The sequence below is a fragment of the Corapipo altera genome, unplaced genomic scaffold (genome assembly GCF_003945725.1).
Source record: "Corapipo altera isolate COAL_440 unplaced genomic scaffold, ASM394572v1 61411, whole genome shotgun sequence".
Classification (NCBI taxonomy): domain Eukaryota; kingdom Metazoa; phylum Chordata; class Aves; order Passeriformes; family Pipridae; genus Corapipo; species Corapipo altera.
This window is the reverse complement of record NW_020884875.1, coordinates 20,141,064-20,166,486: the sequence shown is the minus strand read 5'-3', so window position 1 is coordinate 20,166,486 and position 25,423 is coordinate 20,141,064. Positions and strand designations below refer to the sequence as shown.

Below are 25,423 nucleotides of genomic sequence, written 5' to 3'. Positions count from 1 at the left end.
AACTTAATCAAAGATAATAATTACTGATACTAAAAAGTTTTGAAGAACATTGATACTGGTAATTCACTCTGAAGGAGGAAAGCACTATATATACCTGCTAATTATTCCTGGCATGCAAATTACATCCATACTGATACCAGTTATTTTCAGCCTACAAGGAACAGTAGGAGTGAGTACTTAGTACATTCTCCTAGTTTCATCATAAGCATTTTCCAACAATTTCTCCCACACTTAATCATAAAAATCAAAACTCTGTAGGGCTTTCAGATTAGTCTAATGGAAGTATCAACATTCCCAATACGCTATACCCAGCAGCCTAACAGAATTTTAGCCTTTATTCTAGGAGCCAGAAATAAGAATTTGTAGCCTCCCAGATTATCTACAGAATCAATCCTTTTGATTTTCTAACTTTTTGAAATATATCTTTGCTTTAAATGAAGGCAGTTAGCAGATAGAGAGGGTAAGAAGGAAGAGCAAACTGCAGTTTTTTGAATTTGTGTCTGTAGCTTTAATGGAATATATTTACAGAACAGCCAAGACTGGAATGAACCTCTAGAGATCATCTAGTCAAATCACCCTGCTCAAAGCAGGGTCACCTGAAGGATGTTGCTCAGGTGGAGTTCTGTTCAGTGGGTTCTGAGTATCAACAATGATGGCAAATCTATACCTTTCCCTGATCAATCTGTCATCTCTCTGGTTGGCCAACCATAATTGCACCTTTGTTAATCAATGCCAGGTACTCCCAACAACCTTCTTGTACTTCCCACATTTCCAGAATAATTTATTCCCATAGATAGCTTTACGGTTATTTGCCCTAAAAGTTCTGAATCCTCCTTCTTTCCCTTCATGAAGGTAAGGAGTGATGTTTGTTTTCTAGCAGCTCCCAGGAGTTGTCATGACCTTTCAAATGCAGTTGAAGTCTTTGTGATGACATCAACCAGCTCCCTCAGCACTCCAGGATGTACCCCATCAGGTCCCATGAACTTCTATACATTAGTTTTATCTAAACATTTCATAGTCTAACTTACCTCCACCCAGAGCAAGTCTTCCTTGCTCTAGACTTTCCCTCAGGTCTCATGGCCCAGGGTTCCTAAAGGTAAGTATTATAAGTAAAGGCCTAGGCAAAAAAGACAGAGTGCCTCTGCCTGTTCTGCTTCATTTATCATTTGATTCCCTACCCCATTCAGTAGAGGACCCACATCTTTCATTTTCCTTTTGCTACTGATACACCTGTAGAAGCCCTTTTTTTTTTGCCCTTCACATCCCTCCCCAGATTCAACTCCAGGTGGGCTTTGGCTTTCCCAAGCCCATGCCTGCATCACACAACTCTGCTCCCACCTCTTGTACATTTCCTTTCTATGTTTGGATTTTGTCGGGAGCTTCCTGTGCATCCTGAAGGACTTTTATTCACCTTTTCTTGATTTCCTCTTCATCAGAATGAATAACTCTTGAGTTGAGAGGAGTAACTTAAATGTCACCAGCTCTCCTGGATCCCTCTTCTCTCTAAAATACTCCACTTTTCCTGGGCTACTCTATAATGTAATTAAGCGTATTAAGCTGTTGAAATGTTTCTGCCAAAGGTAGCTGTTGGATCTTCTGGGAAACCTCTTTATTAGCACTATATTAGGTAAGTAACATCAGTTTTATTGACTGAAAATTGAAAGGCAATTTTAACATAATGATCTCTGTCCTTTGCCATGTTAGTTGCATCAAAATGAACTATCAATATAATCTGAAAGCAATTTTATTACTTTAGCATTTTCATAACTCATTAGTAAACAAGTACTTATCATAATCTAAACCTGAAAGACACAGGAAAATGGAACAAATACAAGAGTTAAAAGAACATGATGGAAGGCTTTTTAACTTAATTTAAATAGGTGTCATTCCTCTGCTCTATCTGCTAAACATACTTTTTCAGTGACACTACACTAAAGATACTTTTTAAAGGTATGTGCTTCATCATCTGACATCTTACAATGTCTAGTGAGAAAGACAAACTCATATGTAGGCATATACCATATATAGGTAAAAAATCACAAACTACACATGTTGGAGCTATGCTGGCATGAGCATCAGAGGAAAAAGTCTCAGCTATTAAAACGTGGAAAAACTGACCCTCCAGAAAAGTCCAATTTTTTCAGTAGATTAGAAAAATTAAATTAAGTATTTCTAAAAAATTAATCCCTCTAGAAAAATAAATAGTTTCATAAAAATTGACTTGTTATCTGGTGTGCTCACTGCACTTTGACATGTCCTTATTTAATTTGCTGCTGCAAAGCCTAAAGGAAATTAAGAGTAAAATCTTATTAATCAGTATAATTTATACACCAAGTGACAAATATTTATTTTTATAGGTGAATCCCTAACAGAAGAGTGTTCCAGCTGATAATAGGACTTTCCCAATCGAGATGGAGTTGGTTTTTTTAGTACAAATGGAGTAAACATCATCAGGAGCAAGAGCAGTATTAACTTCAATTTAGCAAAACTGAAAAATTAAATGCAAATCAATAAGAATTTAAACCCAATAGTGTCTATTTCCAACAGAAATTCTGCACTTCTTCAGGGCACATTGAGAAGAACTCTATCGCCACTTACTGGGCAGATAAGGAAGTTCGTAGTTTGAAAACAGCACAAAAGGGTGATTGCAAAGCTACCGGCATGAATAGGCAACTCAGTTATACGGAGGACAGTAGTCTGACAGAAGTTTTTCTTCTTGCTGTTAGCTCTCGCATGCCATATGCTTGAGGACATTATACTCCACTGTTTAAACTCTCCTAAACGCTTTATTTTTTTCACCGTTGTGTGGCCATAGTCGAAGACTTCCCTACCTACCAGTGAAAATATACTGTAATGACAATTGCTGTGTTCAAAATACAGAGGCTGAGCACGTGAACTTATGTTAGATTTAAAACAGTGTAGGGCTATCAACACAAAAAAACTAACCTGGATTGTGAATTTGGGGGTTTGGTTTGGTTTTGCTTTTGCTTTTTTGGTTGGAGTTTGTTGCCTTTTTTTTTTTAATTCCAGTGTGTATGGGCACATCCATACTGATGTCTCAAGCTAGATAATCCACCAGCATTATAAGCAAAAAAATTTTCTCCTCTGGAATATTCTACATTCTTTCCATCAACAGACAGTATTCTGTTCACAGAAGTCACAGAATATCCTGAGTTGGAAGGGATCCACAGGGATCATCAAAGTCCAACTCCTGGCCCTGCTCAGGACAGCCCCAAGAATCTCCCTGTGTGTCTGTTCCCAAAAGACTGTGTGTATGTTTGTACATATTTGTTTAATTACTCCTCAAACCTCAAACAATACAAATATGACACTTCTTCCACATGTCTGCCTTTTCTTGCTGTTCTGACAAAATCACTCATTCACAAGCCATCTTCAAAACTGCCTACTTACCAAGTTTCTAGGTCAGGATCTCCTAACCATGTTTTTCACAATAACAGATCCACTGTGACAATCAACATAGTGTAACACCTTTTTCTGCTTGTCTCCTAATCTTTCCTCCCATCCCACAAAAAGACTAAAATATGCATCAGAAACTGTTGTCTTCATCACCATTTTTCTTCTGTCTGTCTCAGCTTCACAGGTTCATGCACACACATTACAGTAAGTACAAATAACTCCTCCAGTAGGCTCCATCAAAGCTGAAAACCCACAGAGTGCCGCCACCTCCCAAACAATTCACCCACACCATTCCCAGGTTTGCTGATGGGCAAATAAAGTGGCTGTACAAATTCTGACACCCAAGAAGCCTATTCATTATTCCCTCCCCCAAAGAACTACTGAGAACGATTTTGCAAACATAAAACAATCAGATTTCACTAATCCACAGAAACAGACTTACTATACACACAGAGACTAACAAATCCGTGGTAAGGATTTTAACACCATCACTGCCTTCCATTACCAGAAAATAAGCTAAAGAGATTGACACCACATAAAGATGGTAATCACTATTTTACCTAAGTAATAGTAGGCCCGCTTACAAAATTCATCTTTCATTATATTAATTTTTGCCATGCACATTACCTCTGAGTCTCTCTTCTATAAGAAATGAAGTTGAATTTATTACTTCCTATTCTTTTATTTATTTAGCCTCTTGCTTCTTCACAAGTCTGTTTTCTTTTCGAATCCCCTTATCTCCACTCCACAAGTGACACCAACAAAGAACCAACCTTTGTTAGTCTCTAGTGCTCGCTCTTTATCTTTCTTCTGAATTTCTTCGGTGGAAGAGATACCATTCTTTTACCTACATGCTACACAATTCAACTCATATCTTTCCTTAACTGTTACTACGCCGTATTTCAGGAAAGAATCTACCTTAAGTATTTAATTATGTCTGCTTACGTTGTACAGATGGATATTCAAGAAATAGACCACATAAATCTGAACACAATTACAGCAACCACTTTTGACCTGACAGGATAAACACTCCTTTCGGTCTGCTTCCTCAAGTTCCCTGCAGTGGTACATCAACTGTTCCACCTGTTTAAGTAATAAAAGTCTCACACTGTAAGTTTAGCCTCCAACCAATGTGATTTTTTTTTTTTTTAAGAGAAAAATCTGTCTGAAAGTTATGTACCCCAGCAGCACCACATCACCATCACTGCCTGAACTGTACAGAGCATGCTAGAGTAACTGATGGAAATTACAATTCTAAGTAAGAACTTCTGTTAAGCCTCAGGTATGAACGTTAACTTTTTTCTCATAACTGTTAGAAACCTTTCAGAATTTCTCAGTGGTTCTTAAAAGCATTTCTGATGAGATATAGTTCTCGCTAAGTTTACAAGAAATCCTTATGGATGGGTTAAGCTTTTGTATTGTTTTCTAACTGACAGGTAATGGAGAATTCAATTTCTAAGACCAACTGAAGATATTAAAAGCACCAAAACCTACCTGCTGCTCAGTATTTCCCTGCCCTAAACCACATGTACAACAGATTATTTGCTGCTGTTCAAGAGATTTACTGCACTTAACATAATACACAAAAAAAACCCAAAAAAAGAACACCAGAATCCACAAAGAAAAGATATACAACATCCAAAGGAAAATACATGCAGAGCAACTCCCTGAACCTGACTTTCCAAAAGCATTAGCAGATTAACAGTGCATTAGCTGCTTTGCAGTATTTGCCTGGGCACTGTACACATTCAAAACAGGCTTACCCTCAATAAGAGAAAACACAGATTTTCAAGAGTAGCTAAAGCATTACTAACGGTATGGCTTATCTCACTGCATCTTATTTACCCTTTCAACTTTCAGATCCAACCAGTTTTTCATCTCTTGCCTTCTTTTTTGTTGTTGTTATGAGAACACATAAAAATAAGATGGAACACAGATTTCATTTCACAGTTGACACCACCACCAAAGGTAACAACTTCTTTAGTACCACACAGCAAAGGCAAAATGAAATTATCACTTTTTAGAATATGAAAAACATAAGCGAAAATACTAGCAAATTACCTATTGTTTAGAGAAGGGATTAAAATAGCACGTAGTACTCATTCAGTAAAAGAGTAAGACAACATCACTACCTCCTATTTTCAGCCAAGTCTGCACCTTCATCCTTGAGCTCCTTACTTTTCTTCACACAGTCTTCTAAGAGAATTTCCTTTCTTCTCTTAGTTGCATGCACCCAGTTAGTATCATCATCGCCAGCCAGATCCTTTTCATCCGCAGCTTCTGCTTCAAATTGCTGAGAAGTGGCTCTTGAAACCTTCTCACCAATCTTTCTCTTCCACCCAAAAGAAGCCATCTGGAGAACTGGAGAAAAAAATACATTTTCGGTAGTTAGGTAACGCAACATTCAAGCACACAGAATACAAAACACACCTCACTCCTCTCGACCCCAGAGCAGTAACGTGGAGCAGACTGGCAGTCCCCCACGCCGGTTCTGCCCACGGTTCCACCACAGGTGTTAATGAGGGATGCCCAGTTTGGAGCCCCACTGCCGTTACCTGCGGCTCCCGCCGGGCAAATCCCCCGAGCTGGAACTGCCGCGCCACCCGTGGCCCAGTGGCAGGAAGCGGAAAGGCGGGGCGGCAGTGGCAGGAAGAAAAGAGAAGGGAGAAAGAAAGGGAAGGAAGGTCTCCGGCAACCAGGGACAGCCGGGAGCTGTAGTTCGCCGGAGGACAGCGGCGGCTCGGAGTGTCAGTGCGTGTGAAATCCCGCTGCCCTGAGGCTCCCGGGGGTAAAGGAACCCCCGGGTAAAGGAACCCGGCTATTCTCTGCTCCCGCCGGGATGCATGTGCGGACCGGGACAGCGCCGGTTAGCGGAGCGAGAACAGCGGAGGGCGGAGGGGAGACAACACTCGTCCCTGTAGGAACCAGCCGTTCCTGATGCCCGAGTGCCGCAGGGGAACAGGTGTGGGGCGCGGGAATGGCCGGGCCACCTCGGCAGCACCGACTGCGCCTGGGACAACAGTCACGCCCCGCGGGAAGGCGGGTCCCGCCGGGATATACCACAAGGAAAAGTGACCAAGGCTGATCGGGAAGGGGTTTAACTCTAAACGGAAGAAAAAAAAAAAAAAACCAAAAAAAAAAACCAAAGAACCCCAACCAAACAACAACAAAAAAGACAGGCTGCAGGGTTTAAAACTGCTCCCAAGCTACGGGGACAAATACCAAGGCAAAAGCCCTATCCGCGATGAGTGGAAAGGGCAGACAAGGCGAGACACCACACGGGGGGGGAAAAAGGCAGCTTTTACACTGAGTATTCAGTGTCCCTCCCATCGCAAATTCCTTTTTCGCACCGAAAGGGTTTACAGGATCTAGGAGAAAACAGCAAGACCGTGTGAGCTTAGCTGGGAAACCAGCCTGCCTAGCTGGGAATTCTGCAGTCCTTTGTCGTGTTGCTGCTCCTTCTAAAATTGTAATTAGCTGCTGTTTTTAAAACAAGTGTAACAGTTCTTTTCCACTTATAACATACACAACACTGAAAGACAGCATGCACACTGTTTCAAACAAGATGGTTCAGTATTTTATGTTTACTTGGTTTTAAGTTTTGAAAGTTTAAAAAGTTACACAGTTATAAACAAGCATTTTTGCCATTCAGCTTTGTCAAAAGAAATTAACAGAGGAAGTAGGCACATATTTGTTAAAGAATAGGACTTCATATCTTACAATGGTAATCAACTGGTAAAATAAAATTTAGTTCAAAGTTTGTATTAAACACTAATATCAAGACAAACATGAAAGTTTTTTTTTTTAATATTGCACAACCAAGATGAATTTTTATCCATTACCTAGTGAGTTATATTGCACATGGACAGTCAGGTTCATCCATGTTATTGAAAAAGTTACAATACAAAGGCAAGATAATTCATTGTACTCCAAAAGGAGTATGCTTGGGAATACAGATAACACACTTGACCAATTTGTGTATTTGCATAAGCTGCCTCCTTACAACTCCGGCAACTCTCTAGTGAAGTTCCATTTCACAGCCTATTGGCAGCTTCTAGTGCAATGCTAAAGGGTCTGCAAGATCAATAGGAACATGTGAAGAAAGCAATTTCAACAGCAAGATCTACAAAGCATAGGAAAGTCACACAATAGGCAACTGGGTTCAACTAGGTTGTTAGTGCCCCTTTCTACCCCTCCCATTCCCTATAAAAATCTCGGTTCAATCAGAAAACCTTTGACCATCAAAACTGATCCACCATACCAATAAAAATTTACTTTATTTAAAATATGCATATTGTACACTTCTGCCAGAAACTTGCTTTAACCTCCAAATTACTGAAACTAAGGAAAAAACGTGGTTGTCTTAATGCGCAAGAGGGCCAAAAAGGTATATAAAAATTAAAAGCTATTTGCACCTCGACACCTGGCATTTGTTGCCAGCATTACAAGGAGCAGATAGCACTTATAAATAGTTTAGCATATGTAAGTGATCCCAAACCAATTCCAGAAGAGGAATTACTGCAATTTAAAAACCTGTGCGTTTGTAGTGTTTCTACAAGTGCAATATTTAGTAATTTCGAAATAAAAGGATTACAAAAATGAACACTGATTTATTCAGTACACCAGAACCAATTCTTCAAAGACTAAAAACAGGACTTTATTGTAGCATTTGGAACTGGTCCCTCATATTGACATCTGAACCTCAGAAGTTTAAATGCAAAACTTAATGTTCCACTTTGAGGTACAGTGATACAGCCAATGTCCCAACAGAGACCATGTGTGACACTAGAGGATAAAGAAATAAAGGTGTAACTTGTACCCACCTACTAGACAGACCTCACAATCGCCCAGTTCAGAACAGAGTTACAGCAGTTGGGCTTAAAGCAGCTTTGTGTTTTTTCAGATTCTGTGCATATTCAAAACATTAATTTCTGAACTGAAGCCAGGTGGCCAGGATTAAACTGTTCTTAAATTTGTAGCTAGCAGTCTCCCATGAATAAAATCTCAGTCATTGGCAAGAACTGCCATCCATTTGAAGAGTCCAGGTTTCACTGCTCATAGTAATGCCTGGATTTCCAGCCTCTCCCTTCAAACTTAGAAGGTCATGAAGATTATTTTGAAGGGAACATTAATTCTTGAATGCAAACCTAAATATTTTATGACTGTTTATGTCTAATAAGGGCTAGATGAAAATGGAACTGTGGCTAATTATATCCAATTTGTAAGAGGCTAAAGGTACAAGTACTATCTGTCATTTTAACATATAAAGTTCAATTTTCTTCCAAAAATGTTGCAAAAACCGTAAATGCAGAAAGATTTTTGTTATGGGTAATTGTGATTTACTATTGAAAACTTTCTCAATATTAGCACTCAAGTTGTTATGATCAGTTTTCAATGTTCAATTGAGAAGTTAGACTAATTCAGTTACATTAAATAGCAAAGTTTGCTATTAAGGCAGCCTGGGAAAAAAAAAAAACCTGTATATGCAGTTTTAACTGCAAAGCAAACACTACACAGTATATCCTAAGTTAACATGTGATAACCAGCTGTATCAAAGTATAAACTTGTATGTTAAAAAACTGTCAATTTCAGATTCTGGAATAGCATGAAACAGCCCTTAAGCTGTGCCCTTAACTGTTTCTAATGAAAAGGATTCTCAGCCTGCAGTAGGAGCTGCAGTGCTACTGTCACACAAAGGTATATGCACAGACCCGGGGCTTGCTCACAGTTCTTCACACTGCAACATTTTCATTTAGCCCATGGGGTGCCAAGTCTTCTCAGTATTAAGTCTCTTACCGCTGTTGTGGACTCAAATCATTCTACTCACTGCCAACAGAATTTCACCCTCAGTACATTACAGAGCACCTGCACACATTTCCAACTGGCTGGATTTGCATGCATGTAATAAAATGTATTGTTAGAAATAGTACATTGTAACATATCAAACTTGTCTTTATTATTTACTGTCAAATAAGGGGGAAGAAACATAGCAGTTTTAACACATTACTGTTAATGATAGTTCTGACCAACTGAGTCACAACTGTAGAGGGTGACCAACAAGTCATATTTGGGTCACTGAACTAGTAAGTGTACATTTACCTACAGTGCATCAGATATATGTATTACCAGTGAAAAAAGCAAGGAGGTCCCTCTAATTTAAATGTTATATGCAGGGTAATGTGCACTCAATGTAAAATATTATAAACACTACCCAAAGGGCATGTTATTTCCTGTACCTGTGTTATGCCATTGGGCAGCAGGCAATCAGAATTCACTCCAGCTTCAAAATAATATATGCTAACTGCCCATACTAATTTTAATCCCCGTGCAAATTGCATTGTGGCTAGCTTTTTCAGCGCCTTAGTTGATTTAACTTGATTATAACTGGAAGCATCTGACTATGATTTAGGCATGCTTATTGCTATAAAAGAAATAAGCCCATCTTCAAAATTATTGTGCAAGTATTTTAATCAGATTTGCACACATCTCAAAAAATTCTATTGTATGACTCCCTGGTCTTGGAGTTACGTCAGCTGTGGAGGAGTCAAGCGAAGAGTTCACTGATGAGGTAAGGGACGTATCTGCAGATTTTCCTTGCACATCAGCATCTGAATCTTTTTGACAAGATCTGTAGTTGCTCACAGAACCTGATCTCTGTGGAGTTGCAGTCCCAGACTTTGCTTCAGTAATTTCATCTGGGGGCAAGAGAAGAGAGGAGGAAAATTGGGAATCAGTATCAAATTAGTTATAGGAAAAGCAAATACCTTCCCCTTCTCACACTTCCAAATCTTGTCTTTTAAAATCTTGACTAATACATAAATAGCTTTTGCAAACTGTATATTTGATACAAAATAAAAGCTTAAATACATAGTAACACAAAAGCTGGTGTCCTTATGCTAATTATTTCTGTACTCTAAACTGTGGTCCACAACCATTTACATATAGTTTAGATCAGCACCAGCCATATTTTTCATGAAATTATTTCAGCAGCTAATAGTTCAGTTTAGGTTACTTAAAACAAAAACAAGATAGCATAAGATTAAGTTCAGTAATAGTTCAAATGTTTTGTAGATGTTTTTTGCTTGCATCCACTTCATTTTTGGTTTTTTTATATTTGGGTATTTATACATTGTTATTATTTGTATTTTTATTATCATTTTATTATGATTAGCATATTAAATTAATCGCTAGCATCTGCATTAATTTATCCTTCAATTCTGGAAGTTCTTCACCTAGAATGTTGTACTGCAGCAGCTTACATTTACTTTCAGTATAAGGAGGAAATAGTTTCCTCTTAGTGGTAGTGTTATGATGAAGTATCTCTAATTCTTACTTTAAATACTGAACATTAACTTGACTCTGCAAAGTCACTTGGCACCTGCAAAGTTATTTCAGGACAAATAAGTGACAAGGCAATCTCTCCTGTTTACACAAAGCTATTTTTAAGTACAAATTGTTAAGTGGAACAGAGAACAGTTAACCATGGTGGAGAGAAAGGAACATCAAATCAGCTTCCCTCTTGGAAGAAATATGACAAATCCATGACATTGGGTTGTATTTCCTTAAGAGTTGAAACCAGGACTGTAGCATAGGCTGCTCTCCCCCAGCTGCATGGCTCTAAGCAGTCAACCCCTCTCCAAAAGGGATGGCATTTGTCCTATACTGCAGTATATTAGCACAGGACAGTTACTGGTCCCTTCAGTCAAGTACCACTGGATCTAAGCAAGTACCTGTACTGTTAGAAGGAACAAGGCAAGAACTGTATGGCTAAATCATATCAGATTAAACTGTCATGGGACACAGTCTTAGCCATCCTATGCTGTAATGAAGCCACACTTCAATAAATCCTTTTTCCATGCAATGTTTTCCTAGGCTAGTCATCTACATCACTGGCTGTAGGTAATTTTGCTTTATTCTACTATGCCCATAAATAAGCATTGTGGTCAGTGTTTATTAGCTCCTCCACTCATTTCTAGGAAGACATCCAACCAGGATTTGATGGTCTGCTACTGCCACTCTATAAAATATCTCTTTCTACAGATTAGACCAAATGTTTTCAAGACTTTAGTTACTGCAAGCATACAATTCCTGTCTCAGATTTTAGCTACCATTAGCACTGGTGGGTTGACTCCGCCTGGCAGCTGATACCTCAGCACAATCGGGAAGAAAATTTGAAGGGCAAAGTAGAAAACTCACAGGTAGAAATAAACATAATTCAGTAAGGAGCAAAAAAAAAAAAAGGAACACTCGATCAGGAAGGAATAAAGAAACACTAATACAGATTAGATTGGTTTAAAATAATAAAGGGCAACACTTCTAAGTAAATAAATTATGTTTGCATTTAGAATGATTTCCCTTACAACTCAATTAATTTAAGTAATTCTTCACATACCATCAATACTGCGGAAGTCCAGTAAGTATGTTCTGCTGTCCACCTGATACAGTTGTAGACTCATTTTGGAATATGCACTTGTTACTGGATTCTTCCTTCGAACACGCAGATAATATGGATTTACAACCTAGTACAAAGGAGATGAGTCAGTAACCAGAACTGCTTGCAAATCACCGCATGTTGTTTTTGTCACTTCAACTCACTGGTATTTGTCAAGCAATCACAAGCTTACCTGTTGGATTTGTGGGTTGTGGGGGGTTTTTGTGTGGTTTTTGGTTTTGGGGGTTTTTTAGCGAACAGAAAAAAAAATATTCCTACAGCCCCAACAGAAAACTTAAACATGTTAGCACAACTTATTTTCCTGTCAGCAGGAACAGCCTCCCCCAAAACCCTTCTTGCCCAGCACAGGCACATGAGATCATATCCCAGTATGAGAAAATAGTTTCAGACCTCTGGGCTATGTAACTACAGAGCTCAAACAAAAATGTATTGTTTGCTGTAAAGATCCTCTATTTTGTTACCTTCCATTCATAATCCAGTTGTTTAATTGCTCGACAAACTTCAGCCATGATATCATTTGGTCGACTCTGACTCCGGATCCCCAAGTGCCATTTAGCCCTTCTCACACCTTGGTGTTTTGACTTCTGTGGATTCAGCTCATCAAGAGTGTGGCGAGGACGGGGTGCTTCAGCTACTAAAAATGGCACTCTTTCAGGGTGAGGGCGAGACAGATGGTGATCATCCAGAAAAGAATCTGGTGGACTTGTAGCCAAGTAGAAGTCTTTGGCCTCATTCATTATTCTTCTGTTATCTATAATGAGGTGATAAGCAACAGCTAAAGGGTCCTGATGATTTCTGCTGTATAGACAACTTAGCACTTCCTCTTCAGTGCACTCAAACTTCTCACACACTTCTTTTAAGGCTTCATCATCAATCATGGTAGAGCTATATGATGGGTCTTCAGGAAACAAGTACTTTGGAAGGTCCTGCTTAAACCATTCATGTTCCCTAGAATTAAAATAAAAAATTCTGAGTGCATGTAAGTAACGTAAACATTTTTAACATGAAAGTCTTTTAAAAAATAAAATTCATTTTAGTCTGTACAAGAAGAATCACAGTTGCCAGTCCAAGTCTCCCTGGAACACAGGAAATACAACAGCACATAAAGTTAACCACCGTCTGCACAAGATTTTAGTAGACATTTTGCAAGAGACTGAAAAAACCCCAATCCTTTTCACTGTAAGGTTTTCAACTACCTGAGCTCCAAAAATATTTTTCTATAACTCATCAACCAGCTTTTTATGTAAAATTATATTTACCACTCTTTGGATACATGATTGTCATCCAGGTTGCTACAGATCACCTCCACTACAGCTAATTCTCTCAGATATAGGATATACCTCTTCCAGTGATGGTCCATTTGCTTAGGGAGTTTGCAAGACCTTCTCTGAAGGGATACCTTTCTTCACCTCCAAAGACTGAAGACTCCTCATCCTTTTACAATCCTGTTGTCAATGGCCTTATCCCAAGCAAGGGATCCCAGCTGCCAGGCTTCCTCACCCTCTAATTCCTGACTTTTGGCCCCAACATCCCAGCATTGGAGTTTCCTCACCTGGTTGATGGCTGAAATCTTTTTGCTATCTCCCAGATAATTTAGGGATAGGGATCAGGTGGTTTCTTATTTATAATTTCAGTCCCTTCCTCCTCCTCTTCCTCTTCTTATGGTTGCTCTGCTGCAGAAAGGGCTGCCTCTTCTGATTCCCTCCCCTGCTCCCTCTTAGGAGAAGCTTCTTTGTTCCTTACTAAACAAGATGACTTTTGCTTCAGTTGTTTAGTTCTGTTATTTAGTTGTTCTAAACAGAACTGTTAAGGATTTATAATCCATCCACGCTCTGTAACCAACATTATTCAACAACTTTTTTATTATCAGATTAAAGAGCTTCCTCAGACAAAACAGAAGAGTGGTTCTTAACAGCTAAGACAATTTTTTTCTACCCAGAGAAGTCTATATAGTGTAACTTTTGCAAAGCATTCTGCAGGTAAACAGCTTTGCTATGGCAGTCTTAAACCTAAAGTTTCTCAGAACTTCTATATATAACATAATTTGTTTTACTGTGATCTCCAATAGATATTTCATTGTCCACTGAAAATGAGCACTGTCAGAGCTAAAACCAAACCACCAGAAGCCGAATTTTTCATCTCAGTCTAAAAAACATGCACAAACTGTATGAATGATTTCTTTGCTCTCCAGATTTGCACCATTGTAATTCCATCATCTGGTGATCAGACATCAGTTAGAGTTTTACCTAATGTCTCTGATTGTTGCTCTCTTCATTGGATCCACTTGCAGCATGTGCTTCAAAAGACTAATTACAGATGGATTCAAGTACTGAGGGGTATAAAAGATACCATCACATATCTTCTTAAAAAGGGTTGGCACATGATCATCATCAAATGGAAGTGTTCCGCATAATAGAGCATAGAGAATAACCCCACTGCTCCAAATATCTACTTCTGGGCCTGCATATAACCTGTGAAAAGATTAACTATTAGTTATTTGTGTGCAATACATTTAAATATTTCTTTCTTCAACTTTCTTACATTATATCACAGTAATTAAAAACACATTAACTTAGGACAACTGATGTGCAAGTACTATACCATTTCAGTTCTATGCCATGCCTCCCTTGAACTTCCCCTTCTAATATGTAACAGGGCACAAGTACAGAGCTTTCCTCTCTATTATATAAAAATAATCCACAATGCAATTTTAAACAATGGCAAACTGAAAAAAAACATGCATCTACTACTAAAAAAGCCTATCGCGTAAATTGTTACCAATGTCTAAGAGGAATCTGTGCAAAGTCACCTATCTCCCAAATTGAGGCTGAAAAGTTTAAGACAAGTCCATACAGCAGAACCTGTCACATATTGTGTGCTACTGCCAGAGTAAAACAGACATCTGGTCTCCAATCAACAATTGGCAAAATGAGGGTAGTTGGCTGAAAGCAGATTTGACAATCATAGTCCACAGAAGGGGAAGTTACCTCCAGACTGAGTATCTGCTCTGCAGTAGGTATTTCACTGCTACTCAAACTCACAGCAGGCTTTGCCTGTAACTCTATCTGCACCTTTCCTTCCAAGGTATGAGCTGTACATGAGATTTTTAAACCAATTCAGGCATATTGTACACACTGGATTTGGGGCATCAGACATCAGCTCTACCTTACAGGAATTATTCAAAGCTAGTCCACAGAAGTTTTAAATATTCATGAAAAATTATCAATACCACTAACAGCCCAGAGTTTCTCAGCATCAAGGTTGTCAACTGAACTAGTTTTGTAGCCTTTAGAATCAAGCAGCAAAATGACTGAAGTACATGCACACATGTATCCAATATAAAAGAAACTACCTTCCTGAAATTACTTCTGGTGCAGCATAGTTAGGGGAACCACAGCTTGTTCTTAAAAATTCTCCATCTGACATCATATTTGATAGACCTGAAAGTGTATAAGAGTAACTACTAAAAATTCAGGGAGCAAAACGATTTCACACTGCATATACCGCCTAGAACAAACCACTAGTAAATCAAATTAGCAAATTAACAAATTTATCCCAGTTAAGAAATAACATTGTTTGGAATTACTGAAATTCTCATATGACCGTGCCACATAATCCTCTATTTAGTTTACCAGAAATCTGAGTAACATCAATCCATTATTGCCATAATGTTTGAAAACATATTCATTCCAAGACAAAAACCAGTTCAGTTTGGATGACACAGGCATGACAGAGAACAAAGCTGCTCTAAGAGAGATGAAGCAGAATAGCAAGATAGGACTTTGGTCATTAACACGAAAGTACTAAAAACCACATTTGCTTCAAAAATGCCGAAGTGGAAGACACTACCACAGAATTTCCCAGAATTCTCTAAGGGGAGCTGAGGAATAAACATGACTTCACCACAATTTAAACCGCTGCACCGTTCAGCTGGTTCTGGAATCACTGCAGTTCAGGAATTTAGTTTTCAGATACTCTGTTAGCAACTGAAGTCTGCTTTAGAACTAGACCATCTTCATTCACCAGCCCTCAGTAAAGTCTAAGACCTGTGAAAAATGTCTTCTAGTTTCAACAGAAGCTGCATGATCAAGACTACCATAAGCCAAAGAACTCAGTCTCCAAGAAGGAAGCCCTTTTATGGGGCAGCAGGGAGTGTGCAGTGGGGTAGTGGTGGTGTGTGGAGATGAAAGAGTACAGCTTGACTAGCTTTCATATCCTAATACACAAGAGCTTTTATTAACTAGTGATGATTAACTGAGTGCTACAGTTTTACTGACATTAAGTTACTGTACTTCATTCCTTTGCCATGTAAGCCATTTCACCTACAGCATTTTCTACACACGAGAAATCAGTATGATTCCCAGGGCCCATAGCTGAACACCATAATTTTAAAACATACTTAGAATACTCAACATTACCTAGCACCTTTCACTGGAGACTCAAAATACTTCACAAGGGCCTATCCGCTATGACTACATGAGATATAGATACCCTACTATGCTTATATGGTAAGGGTTCCTGACTCAGATAGTTCCAAAGACTAGTGGCAAGGCTTCTCTGCAGCTATGTCACAAACAGCTATGAAAAATAAGCTTTTTGACTAGTTAAGCACATACACAGCAAAAAAGCACAGCAGGTTGCAAGACTTAACTGTTCTTATTTTTACTTTTACACTTTAATTTCTTTTTCTTTCAACAGTCTAATTTAATAGGAGGACTAGTTTCTTTTACTATAGCATTGTGCACAGTTCTTAAAGATGGTGAACTGCTCCTGCACTGTCCTTCCAAGCACCTACATTTTACAGATTGTGAAGATAGGCAACAGCAGTGAGTTCTGAAGTGGAAAGGTCAGGAACTAAGTTCATTTAGCATTTCAGAGAAAGTACTGTTAAGGAAAACCAAAGAAATTAGTTCACAATTTGACCCAGTCACAGAAAATACTTGAAAAACAAGCTTGAGAGGAAAACAAGTTTAGTAGATGTGCAGGAACATTATTTTGCTTTAGATTTATACTCTTGATGCTCTTGTATTATGTCCCACCACCAGGATATTCAAGTATACACACTTTAATTAATGTTTCCCATAGCTATTAACAGGTTCTAACACCAGAGATGCAATCAGACACAAAAAAGAAATCCTTACCAAAGTCAGCTATCTTGGCGTTCATGTGTGCATCAAGCAGCACGTTTTCAGGCTTCAGATCTCTATGTACCACCATATGCCTGTGACAGTAATCCACACCAGAAAGGATTTGCTGGAACAGACGCCTACTTTCCTTCTCATCAAGCTAAAATAGACAAAGATTTTAAACCATTATGAGACAGTGGATGTTAACTTGTTTTCATTTGTATGAGCTAGAGGAAATTTTTCCCTAACAACTAAATGAAGTATTCTATATAGTCTCTCGAAGCGACTTCAGAGCTTTCACAGAAGCTGTTTTAAGAGTTAAAGACAGTAATAAGAGCACAATTACTACTGATAGCTTTTTGATACTGTGTTTTACTGAAGAAACAGTTTTCAGGTACTCCAGCTAGATACATATCAATCTAGTTTGTACTCAGCCATTGAAAATTAACATATTAGTAAAGAGGAAAAATCCTATGACAAAGTCACACATAAAGATCTGAAATGCGTTAACACATAACCACTTGTAGTTTTGGAACAAAACACAGTCATAAAGTGTATTTTAACTGATAACAGCAAAATTAAAGCAGAATACATGAAAACACACCTTCATTTAACAAAGTGTGACTGGTCCCCTGGTCCCAGTCCCTGATAATGAGGATAGCTTAATAACTCCATTTTATGAGGCAAGCAGCCATCTGTGACCAAGTGAGCCATGTGTTCATGCTCCTTCCCTCATTATCAGGCCCTGACGATCTTGTGAACCAAGCAGACAAACCAGACTTCTTACCCTCCCCACCAGCCTCAAGATTCCTGGATGCAAGGCTGATTACCCACTTCCTTACCAGCCTTTAGTTCCCAGGCAACCAGCCAGCCTCGTGGCAGTGATGACTGTCATGGAATAAGGAAGTGCAACAGGAACCAGAGCAGTGTCTTTTATCATCAAACAGTAACAAATCCTAAGTGGGAATGAGACTCATGACTTTTCAGTGGCTACAGATGCCTCCACAATACCCTGCTTCCTCGGAGAACTGAGTCACTTGTATTCTTTCATATGATTTTCAAGTCTAGACTGTGATTGTTATATTGACACAGAAGAATATGTATTAAGATTTGACTAGATCTGCAGAGGGTCTGGGTGATTTGATAAGTTAAGTTGTGTTAGAAATTCCATACTAAACTATTTATGAACTGTACTACATTGATTCTGCTCACTGAAAGCCTGTGCCACTCTAATCATAAATCCTGTGCTAATCATAGTATTCTGTAGACAAAATAAACCTTTAATTGTACCATTCTGCCAAGGATACCCGAAACAAATTTGTCTGTCCCCTCAGTGTGGGGTGACACAGGAATGTTGCCAAAGCAATAACACAATGCAAGTCACCGATTTGCAAAGTTGGATTACTTCTTACCCTTCCATTTTTACAGATGTAATCAAACAGTTCTCCTCCTGAAACATATTCCATCACCATGAAAATGTCAGTGGGTGTGCTGATGACCTGGTACCTGATAATAGAAGGTATCTATTAGTCTACACACTCAGTAAAAGACTAGTTACATTTAGTTAAAAGCTGTACAAACAGTCAGATAAAAATATACTTTAAAGTATTTTTTCAGTCAATCTACAGCTACTGGAATGATGATATGTTTCAGAAGCTATTTCCTCTCACTGTTGCCTCTTTCATTTTTCATGTTGATATTTCAATTGGTGCAGTGACACTTCCTATTTTGCTTTGGCTACAGCTATGTCCTTTGGACTCATTCATGGACTCTAACTGGCAGCACAAGCAATTTTGCTGACAAATCAGCTCAATAGTCTTCTAAAAACTAACCCACTTCAGAAGTGAGTGAGTTGATCTTACACAATACAATTCAGCTTCAGTGTAACAGCTGTTGCCAAATTAAAGGGATTGCATAAACATGGCATCTGTCACTGGCAGTAGGGAATCAAGATTCTACCAATAAAAAACACCATCATGACTAAGACAGTAAAAGTCACCCACACTCTAGAGGTGCAGGTTAACTTTGCAGGAAATTACAGTCAAAAGTCAATTACTTTTATAATTTGTTTCCACAGACCAGACAGGAGGAGTCTGTTCTGGGATATACTTAGTTGTACTCTGAAATCCACTGATGAACTATGGATAAACTAAGAGATGTAAACAGGCATACCATAAATACCACATTTAGACATGGGGTAGCTGCTATATTGAAGATTTTAGAATTATCAATCACATACAACAAACTGCATGTTCTTAAATACAGAAAAAGCTTCCTGAGAGCAATCTACACTGAAAAAACAGAGATCACTGACCAGTACATCACTAAGAACATTTTGAGAAAATACCATAAACTTACTGTAAGAATGACCTTTACAGATTTGTTCTTAATAACTCATTTTCTAAGCAGAAAAAAAAAAGATCAAATATAAACAGAAAAAGAAAAATGAAGTAGCCTCTAAAATCAGAGATGGATGCTACTAGAAATATCTATCATGACATTACCTTTTATATACCTGTCCAAAGAATTTCTAAGCAAAGATCTAAGGGAAGCTGTCCAGCCTGCAGGAAAGATAAGTTTTGTGAAAGTATGTTACAGAGGGCACAGCTGCAGACTTTGAAGCTGGTTACTTTTTTGACAAGATATTGTTTATAGTATTGCCCTTTATACATATTTCAGATCAGTGAGATTACTGCTTAAATATGTTTGATTACAGCAAACAAAACTTACAGCTTTATTATATGAGGATGCCTGAAGAGCTTGAGGTTCTGAATCTCCCTGCGGATTTTTCCTACAACATCAAGGCTGCGAATCTTCTGTCGGTTCAGGATCTTCACTGCAACCTTATGTCCAGTTAACTCATGTTTTCCAACTGCAAGAAACAAGGAAGTATTTAGTCAGGGTTTTCAACTGCTCATTAAAGACCTTATTTGCCCATTTTGACTGTAACCAAGAAATAGAAGTTAAGGTGTTAGCATTCCACATATCCCCATTATCTTTAGGGAGGTTGAAAATCAGATGGTATGTAATTTCTTCTGCCCTGCTCCAACTTCTTCCACAATTCAAGCATTAGAAGATGTGTCTATGTAAGAAAAACATTGAAGCTTACCCTCAGAAGTCTCACAGCATGACTACATCTTTTGCAATATTGGAAAAAAAACCAAAAACAAAGCATATCCTGAAACCCTGCCATCCTTGCTAATTAGAGAGAGCATTTTCTCTCCCTCTATAAGTCACTCCAAGCTTTTGGCTTACTTGGTAACCCACTCAAACATGTTTTCCTGTATCTCTTCAACTTTATCTGCAGAGATCACTCTACTAAAGAAATGGATATTATCCCTCCCTCAAGAAGCCTGTTTCAGCAATTGCTCAGAATTACCACTATGAGCATCTGATCAGTTTACCTACAAAGATGTATCTGTCCTTGGACCAGTGTGACACTCTATAAGCTCACAGTCTGTGCAGTTAACACCAGAGCTTTACTATATAAAGTAAGTGACAAAAGTTACCAGAAATGCACAAAATGAAATGCAACAGTAACAATGAAAAACAATGCAAACATGCAAACTCATACATTCCTGGAAGTGGAAAAGAATCTGAGGAGTTTAATTTTTCTTTAAACTGTAAAATATTTCCCAATCAGTTACCCCTCTTTAAGACTTAAACTTTGCAGGAGCTATTGGAAGTAGTCACAATCAAGTTGTTAAGAATATTTTTCTTAAACCCAACACTGGATCACAGATAAAACATTTAGAAGCTAATATCTCTTCCACTAGAAAGCTGCACTATCTGCAGGGTTTCTGCCTGCAGTAATTATAAATATACCATATTTATTTGCCACTCTGATTCAGACGTTTTGAAGATAAGCCAAATTACAGGGACACCTACATGGCCCATCCTTGTTCACATGAATAGACATTACTAACAGGCCTGTGCTGAATACACTGTCTGGATGCCTCCCCTCACTTAAGAATTTAAATAAGCCCCAGGCTTCAAGCTTTGTTTAAATATATTCATGGGAAGCTGTGATTGAACAGCAGTGACAAACAAAAATCCTTCTGCATTCAACAGATAATCTGGACAGAACAACACCCACCTGCAAACTTCATTCACAACACAAGACCTTCCCTCTGCCCTTTGCCCCAATACTGAGCTAAACACCAATGCAAGTGAGAAGAAATTCTTAGCAGAGAGGCAAAGATAATGACAAGCATCTGAGCAGTTATTCTTACAAGCCACTGTGTAAATAAAGCATTCTAAATTCCTGCAGGGAACTCAGTAGTGGATTATCCAAGACCCTGAACCATCACAATGCTGCACTCAGACATCTCTAGTACCTGAGAACACAGAAAGGCTCTGCCTTCAAGGTGAAAAGACATATCCCCTCATTCAGAAGCCAGTACCTAAAAATGTCCACAATAAAGGCACATTTCCACTGCTGAGGAATGCAGGACAAAGCCCACATCCATCACAAGTTCTAGAGAGAGCACAAAGCAGTGATAGGTGAGTGCCTGGAACTGTATGAGAATTATCTGCTTTGAACTAGATCTACAATTAAAGCAATCACAATCCTCTTCTTTTCTTCAGCTCAAATGTGATTCAAGTCTCAAAGCAATCCAGCAAATGATATCACCTATGTTAAAACCCTAAGGGGTAAAGAATCTTCAACATAAAAAATAAGAAAAGCAACTCCTCCGTTTGAATTACAAGGTCTCTGCCCATCCATAATGGGAACTGAACTAAGCTAGAAGTATTTGAAAAAATCTTTAAACAGTAGGTTTAAATGTAACATTAGTTTTTGTTACTAAGAAACAGCTTCTCAGAAACTAACCAAAAATCAGAATGAATCTGCATCTTCCTTTGCTTTACAAGGTGCATGTTTAATATAGTAAGTAGCATATATATCTGACCAATTCTACAGCTTAGCATCTATATATATGCAGTTCTGTGTTATGTGTATGAAGGATTCTGTATACATGCTATAAAGCCTCACTTTTGAGCCAATTTGTTCCATTTTTGATTTGTCAGTCTATGTTACACTGAAATTTCCTTAGCACTCAGAAAAACATTAAAGTCATTTATTAGCTACAAGCTTTGTTCAATATGCAAGGCACACACACAAAAAAGTTTTTCAAAACAAATTTTTCATTCAAAGTAATTAAACAGTAACATTTGCAGTTGACTGAAACCAATTCTAGGTGTCATAGCCTTCAAGGCTGTGTGCCTCAAGCCTTAATTTTATTCACTGACTGGGAGAAAACAAGATTTCCTGCTTCTTCAACTCTGCCAACTTTGAATAAATGACTGTAATGAAAACACACTGTGGTTTGGTTTGGTGCATAAAGATCCCAAAAAGCCTGTTCTCTTGCTTAAAACATTTCAAATTCAGTAATTTTTGCCTCCCTTTAATTCAATATAAAATTATAACACATCTAACTTTTTAAGATACAAGTTTTCAATAATCATCCACATCATATAATAAAACTGTTTTCTTGGATATGGTTCGAGGTATCTGTTACGTACAACGTAACAGACTGGTAACAGACTGCTGACACTTTTGAATTCCGGATTAGGACAGAGCTGAAAGCATCATCTTGGATGATATCACCATGCAGACACATAAGCAGTCAGTGTTATCCTTCTGAAAGCTACTTCGCATTACCTATAAAAGGGAATGCAAACAAATTTGAAGTAACCAAAAGGTATGTTTATCACCCTAATCCTCAACTACCTACCAGCCCTTCAGAACAATCTCCGAAAAAAAGTTCATTTAACAGACCTAGTATCTCCCTGTATTTCTTTGTTCTCTGATAATATCAATTGCCTTCAAGCTTCACTGTGGCTTTGCACAGCAGCAAGACTTCCAAGACAGTGATAGTCTCAAAGCAGCAGCAACTTCATTTAACAGTTGAAGTGCAGGAGCAAGGGTCTCTAACCTAGTTCAGCAATTCTTCAATTGGAAAAAACTGATTATGAGGCCATCCAGAGTAAATACAACATTCCCATGAAATAGAAGTATCAGTCATTAAGTGAATAGCAAAAAAAAAAAAAAAAAAAAAAAAAAAGCTGAACAAGCTTATATTGTATTCAATGAAACAATTCTGCAATAGGCCAAAAAGCCAACCCAAAGCTCAGAGGAAAGCAGCCTTTAAAAGTACGAGATAAACAAATGTTTTCACTAACATGAAAAAAACCCCAAACAGTAGTTCACGCTGTGCAAAGCCAACCCGCTGCACAACATTACATATCATACTGATCTTCACTGTCCATTTCCAGGTCCCTTACTGTTGCCTTGATAAACACCACCTACTTTCGTAATGTCTGCAGTCTGTACAGACCAGCACTGATAACTTAGATCTAGAGGCCTGGAACTATTATTGTGTATTTACAGCCTGAAGTAGCACCCCTCGTTTTCTCAGTATGAAACACTGAAAGCCTGAATACTCTTCCTTTTATGAAAACTCACTTTAAATCAAAAAACACCTGAAACAAAAGTTTGCATTTGGTTTCAGCAGAAAACAACAGCAATGTTTAAAGAAAAAATTGACAACCTTAGGGATAGATGTTTCACACTGAATCATGGTAAAGTTTCAATGAGAATGTGTCTCATATAGTTGGTTTAAGCTCAATATTCTTCTATCTCACAGCTTTTCACTTTTGGCATTTTAGCATCTATGGTAAGCAGCAGGGTGAATTCATCTGACAACATGAGACATTCAACAATTATCAAGTAAAATCTGTTTTTCCACTTCAATGTTTTCAGGCTGCCATCACTGTTAAAATTAAACATCCACTTTTAAGGAGCCATATGCCTGACCCCCTACATCACTTGAGCTCAATGACAATTCTAACTGAATTTTAAGAAGTGAACACATTTATTACAGTTTTTCACATTATGTCAATTGATGAAACCATATCAAAATTATTAGAATTAGAGGAAAACATAGATCTGGTATTAAATGAAGAAAATGTGTGCCCAGGAGGAAAATCAGTGCATCATAAATAAAATGTCCTTTATCACACACAGCTAAAGCAAAAGTAATACAGTAGATCACATAGGGATAAGAAAAGCAGGGGTACAACAGAGCTCTCTTAAATTTAAGAGCATATTAAAACATTGATGGTATGTCAATTTCAGTTTTGTGCAGTGTGCTGGGTAAAAAACCCAAAACAAAGACATCTTTGACTCCTCCCCTCCCCCTCCATGGGGAAGGAAAGCCTGATGCCTGTCTTCTGGGCTATATTATTTTCTCTTTATTTAAGGAAAGAAAATTCCCAAGGAAAGGAATGGTATCCCAGCTGCCAGTTAGGGGTCACTATTCCCAAGTGCCTTGAAAAAGAGATTCAAAGGGCTCTGCTCTCAAAATATTTTCCACTGCATTGCCGGAGAAAAATATCCTCTTTCCTAGACATTAGTAACGTCTTCAGAACATGCCAACAGTTGAAAGAGCTTGTGCAGAACACATACAATGGAACACCTACACTGAAAAAAAAAAAAGCTGTGGGTTTTTTACTGGTTATAATAGCAAGCACTCATTAAGTAAAAAAAAAAAAAAATTATGGACAATATAGACTGAGCTTAACTCAACTCATTTGCGAAAAGATATTGTCAATTTCCTTGCCCCAATATCTGAAGTTCTCACAAGCAACACAGCAGGAACAGTGAGAATAAGCTAATGACCAGTTCTTCCACCTGTGCTGGGTAGGTTTAACTTCTATTTTATTTTTACGAGCCTTCAAATATACTAGCACAGCATCTACACCCCTATGGTGTAAAGTTTTTAAAGTCTGAGCTGAGAAAAACTTTGATAACCACTGGTCAAGTAGACTAAGCATAAAATCTTTCCATATCTGTGAGTCAGCTCTGTTGCCGGTTAATCCAGTAATCCCAGATCCACCTTTTTACGCTTATTTCTCTGTTGGTAGAGAGAGAAATCCTGCCCTCCTTACAAGGACATCGAGACTTTTCTGCAGCAAAACGCTATGAAAGATAGCTCGAGAACTAAGACTCCCTACTTTCGCTACATGCCCGGCGCCGTTTTAAACAAATGCAGCAGCATTTAGCTTCTAGCGGCTACTTCCGCATAAACAAATGAGGAAGCTGTTTCTGCCCCAGTCACCGCTTCCCTCTGCGGGACCGCCAGTCCCACCCCGGCACCTCAGCCCGCGCAACTCCCGCTTCGAGAGGCGCTCCCGCGGGCCGGGGCCGCGCTGACGGGCGGTCGAACGCCTGCCGGCCCCGCTGTGGCCGCTCACCCTTGACTTTCCCGAAGGTGCCGACACCCAGCGTGTCCCCCAGGATGTAGTGCCCAATCTTCACCCGCCCGTGCTCGTGCTTCTGTTTATCCGCCACCGCCGCCATCTTGAGGCAAGGGCCGAGCCTGCGCATAGCGCCCGCCCGTCCGGGCCGGAGAGCCGGCGGGGGAGG

The 25,423-nt window shown here is 38.7% G+C and overlaps 2 protein-coding genes across 3 annotated transcripts in view; both read right to left on the bottom strand.

The window, feature by feature from the left end:
• TTC33 (tetratricopeptide repeat domain 33) overlaps nucleotides 1-6,868 on the bottom strand; it is a 38,911-nt gene extending 32,043 nt beyond the window's left edge. Inside the window, exons 1-2 of one of the 2 annotated variants that reach the window (XM_027634401.1) lie at nucleotides 6,628-6,868; nucleotides 5,550-5,778 (exon numbers count right to left, since the gene is read on the bottom strand). In XM_027634401.1, coding sequence (XP_027490202.1) covers nucleotides 5,550-5,770 — 221 coding nt within the window. In that variant the 5' untranslated portion in view covers nucleotides 5,771-5,778; nucleotides 6,628-6,868. Of the gene's footprint in view, nucleotides 1-5,549; nucleotides 5,779-5,972; nucleotides 6,085-6,627 lie in introns of those variants that run through there. The other variant, XM_027634399.1, reaches the window with a different exon arrangement.
• Nucleotides 6,869-6,986: 118 nt separating this feature from the next.
• Nucleotides 6,987-25,384, bottom strand: PRKAA1 (protein kinase AMP-activated catalytic subunit alpha 1). The gene is made up of 9 exons (XM_027634397.1): nucleotides 25,252-25,384; nucleotides 19,726-19,867; nucleotides 18,408-18,501; nucleotides 17,011-17,155; nucleotides 15,222-15,309; nucleotides 14,116-14,340; nucleotides 12,331-12,817; nucleotides 11,810-11,936; nucleotides 6,987-10,112 (listed from the first exon to the last, which is right to left on the bottom strand). The coding sequence occupies exons 1-9, from the start codon at nucleotides 25,382-25,384 to the stop codon at nucleotides 9,868-9,870; spliced, it is 1,686 nt and encodes a 561-aa protein (XP_027490198.1). The 3' UTR covers nucleotides 6,987-9,867.
• Nucleotides 25,385-25,423: the final 39 nt, after the last annotated feature.

What these genes read in the sequence shown, in the direction of transcription:
- PRKAA1 (XM_027634397.1), bottom strand. Translation starts at nt 25,384, where the DNA reads ATGCGCAGGCTCGGCCCTTGCCTCAAGATGGCGGCGGTGGCGGATAAA. An exon ending in CACCTTCGGGAAAGTCAAGG is followed by an intron (nt 19,868 to 25,251) that starts GTGAGCGGCCAC and finishes TGTTTCTTGCAG; the next exon opens with TTGGAAAACATGAGTTAACT. An exon ending in GGACTTCCGCAGTATTGATG is followed by an intron (nt 10,113 to 11,809) that starts GTATGTGAAGAA and finishes TCTTGCCCCCAG; the next exon opens with ATGAAATTACTGAAGCAAAG.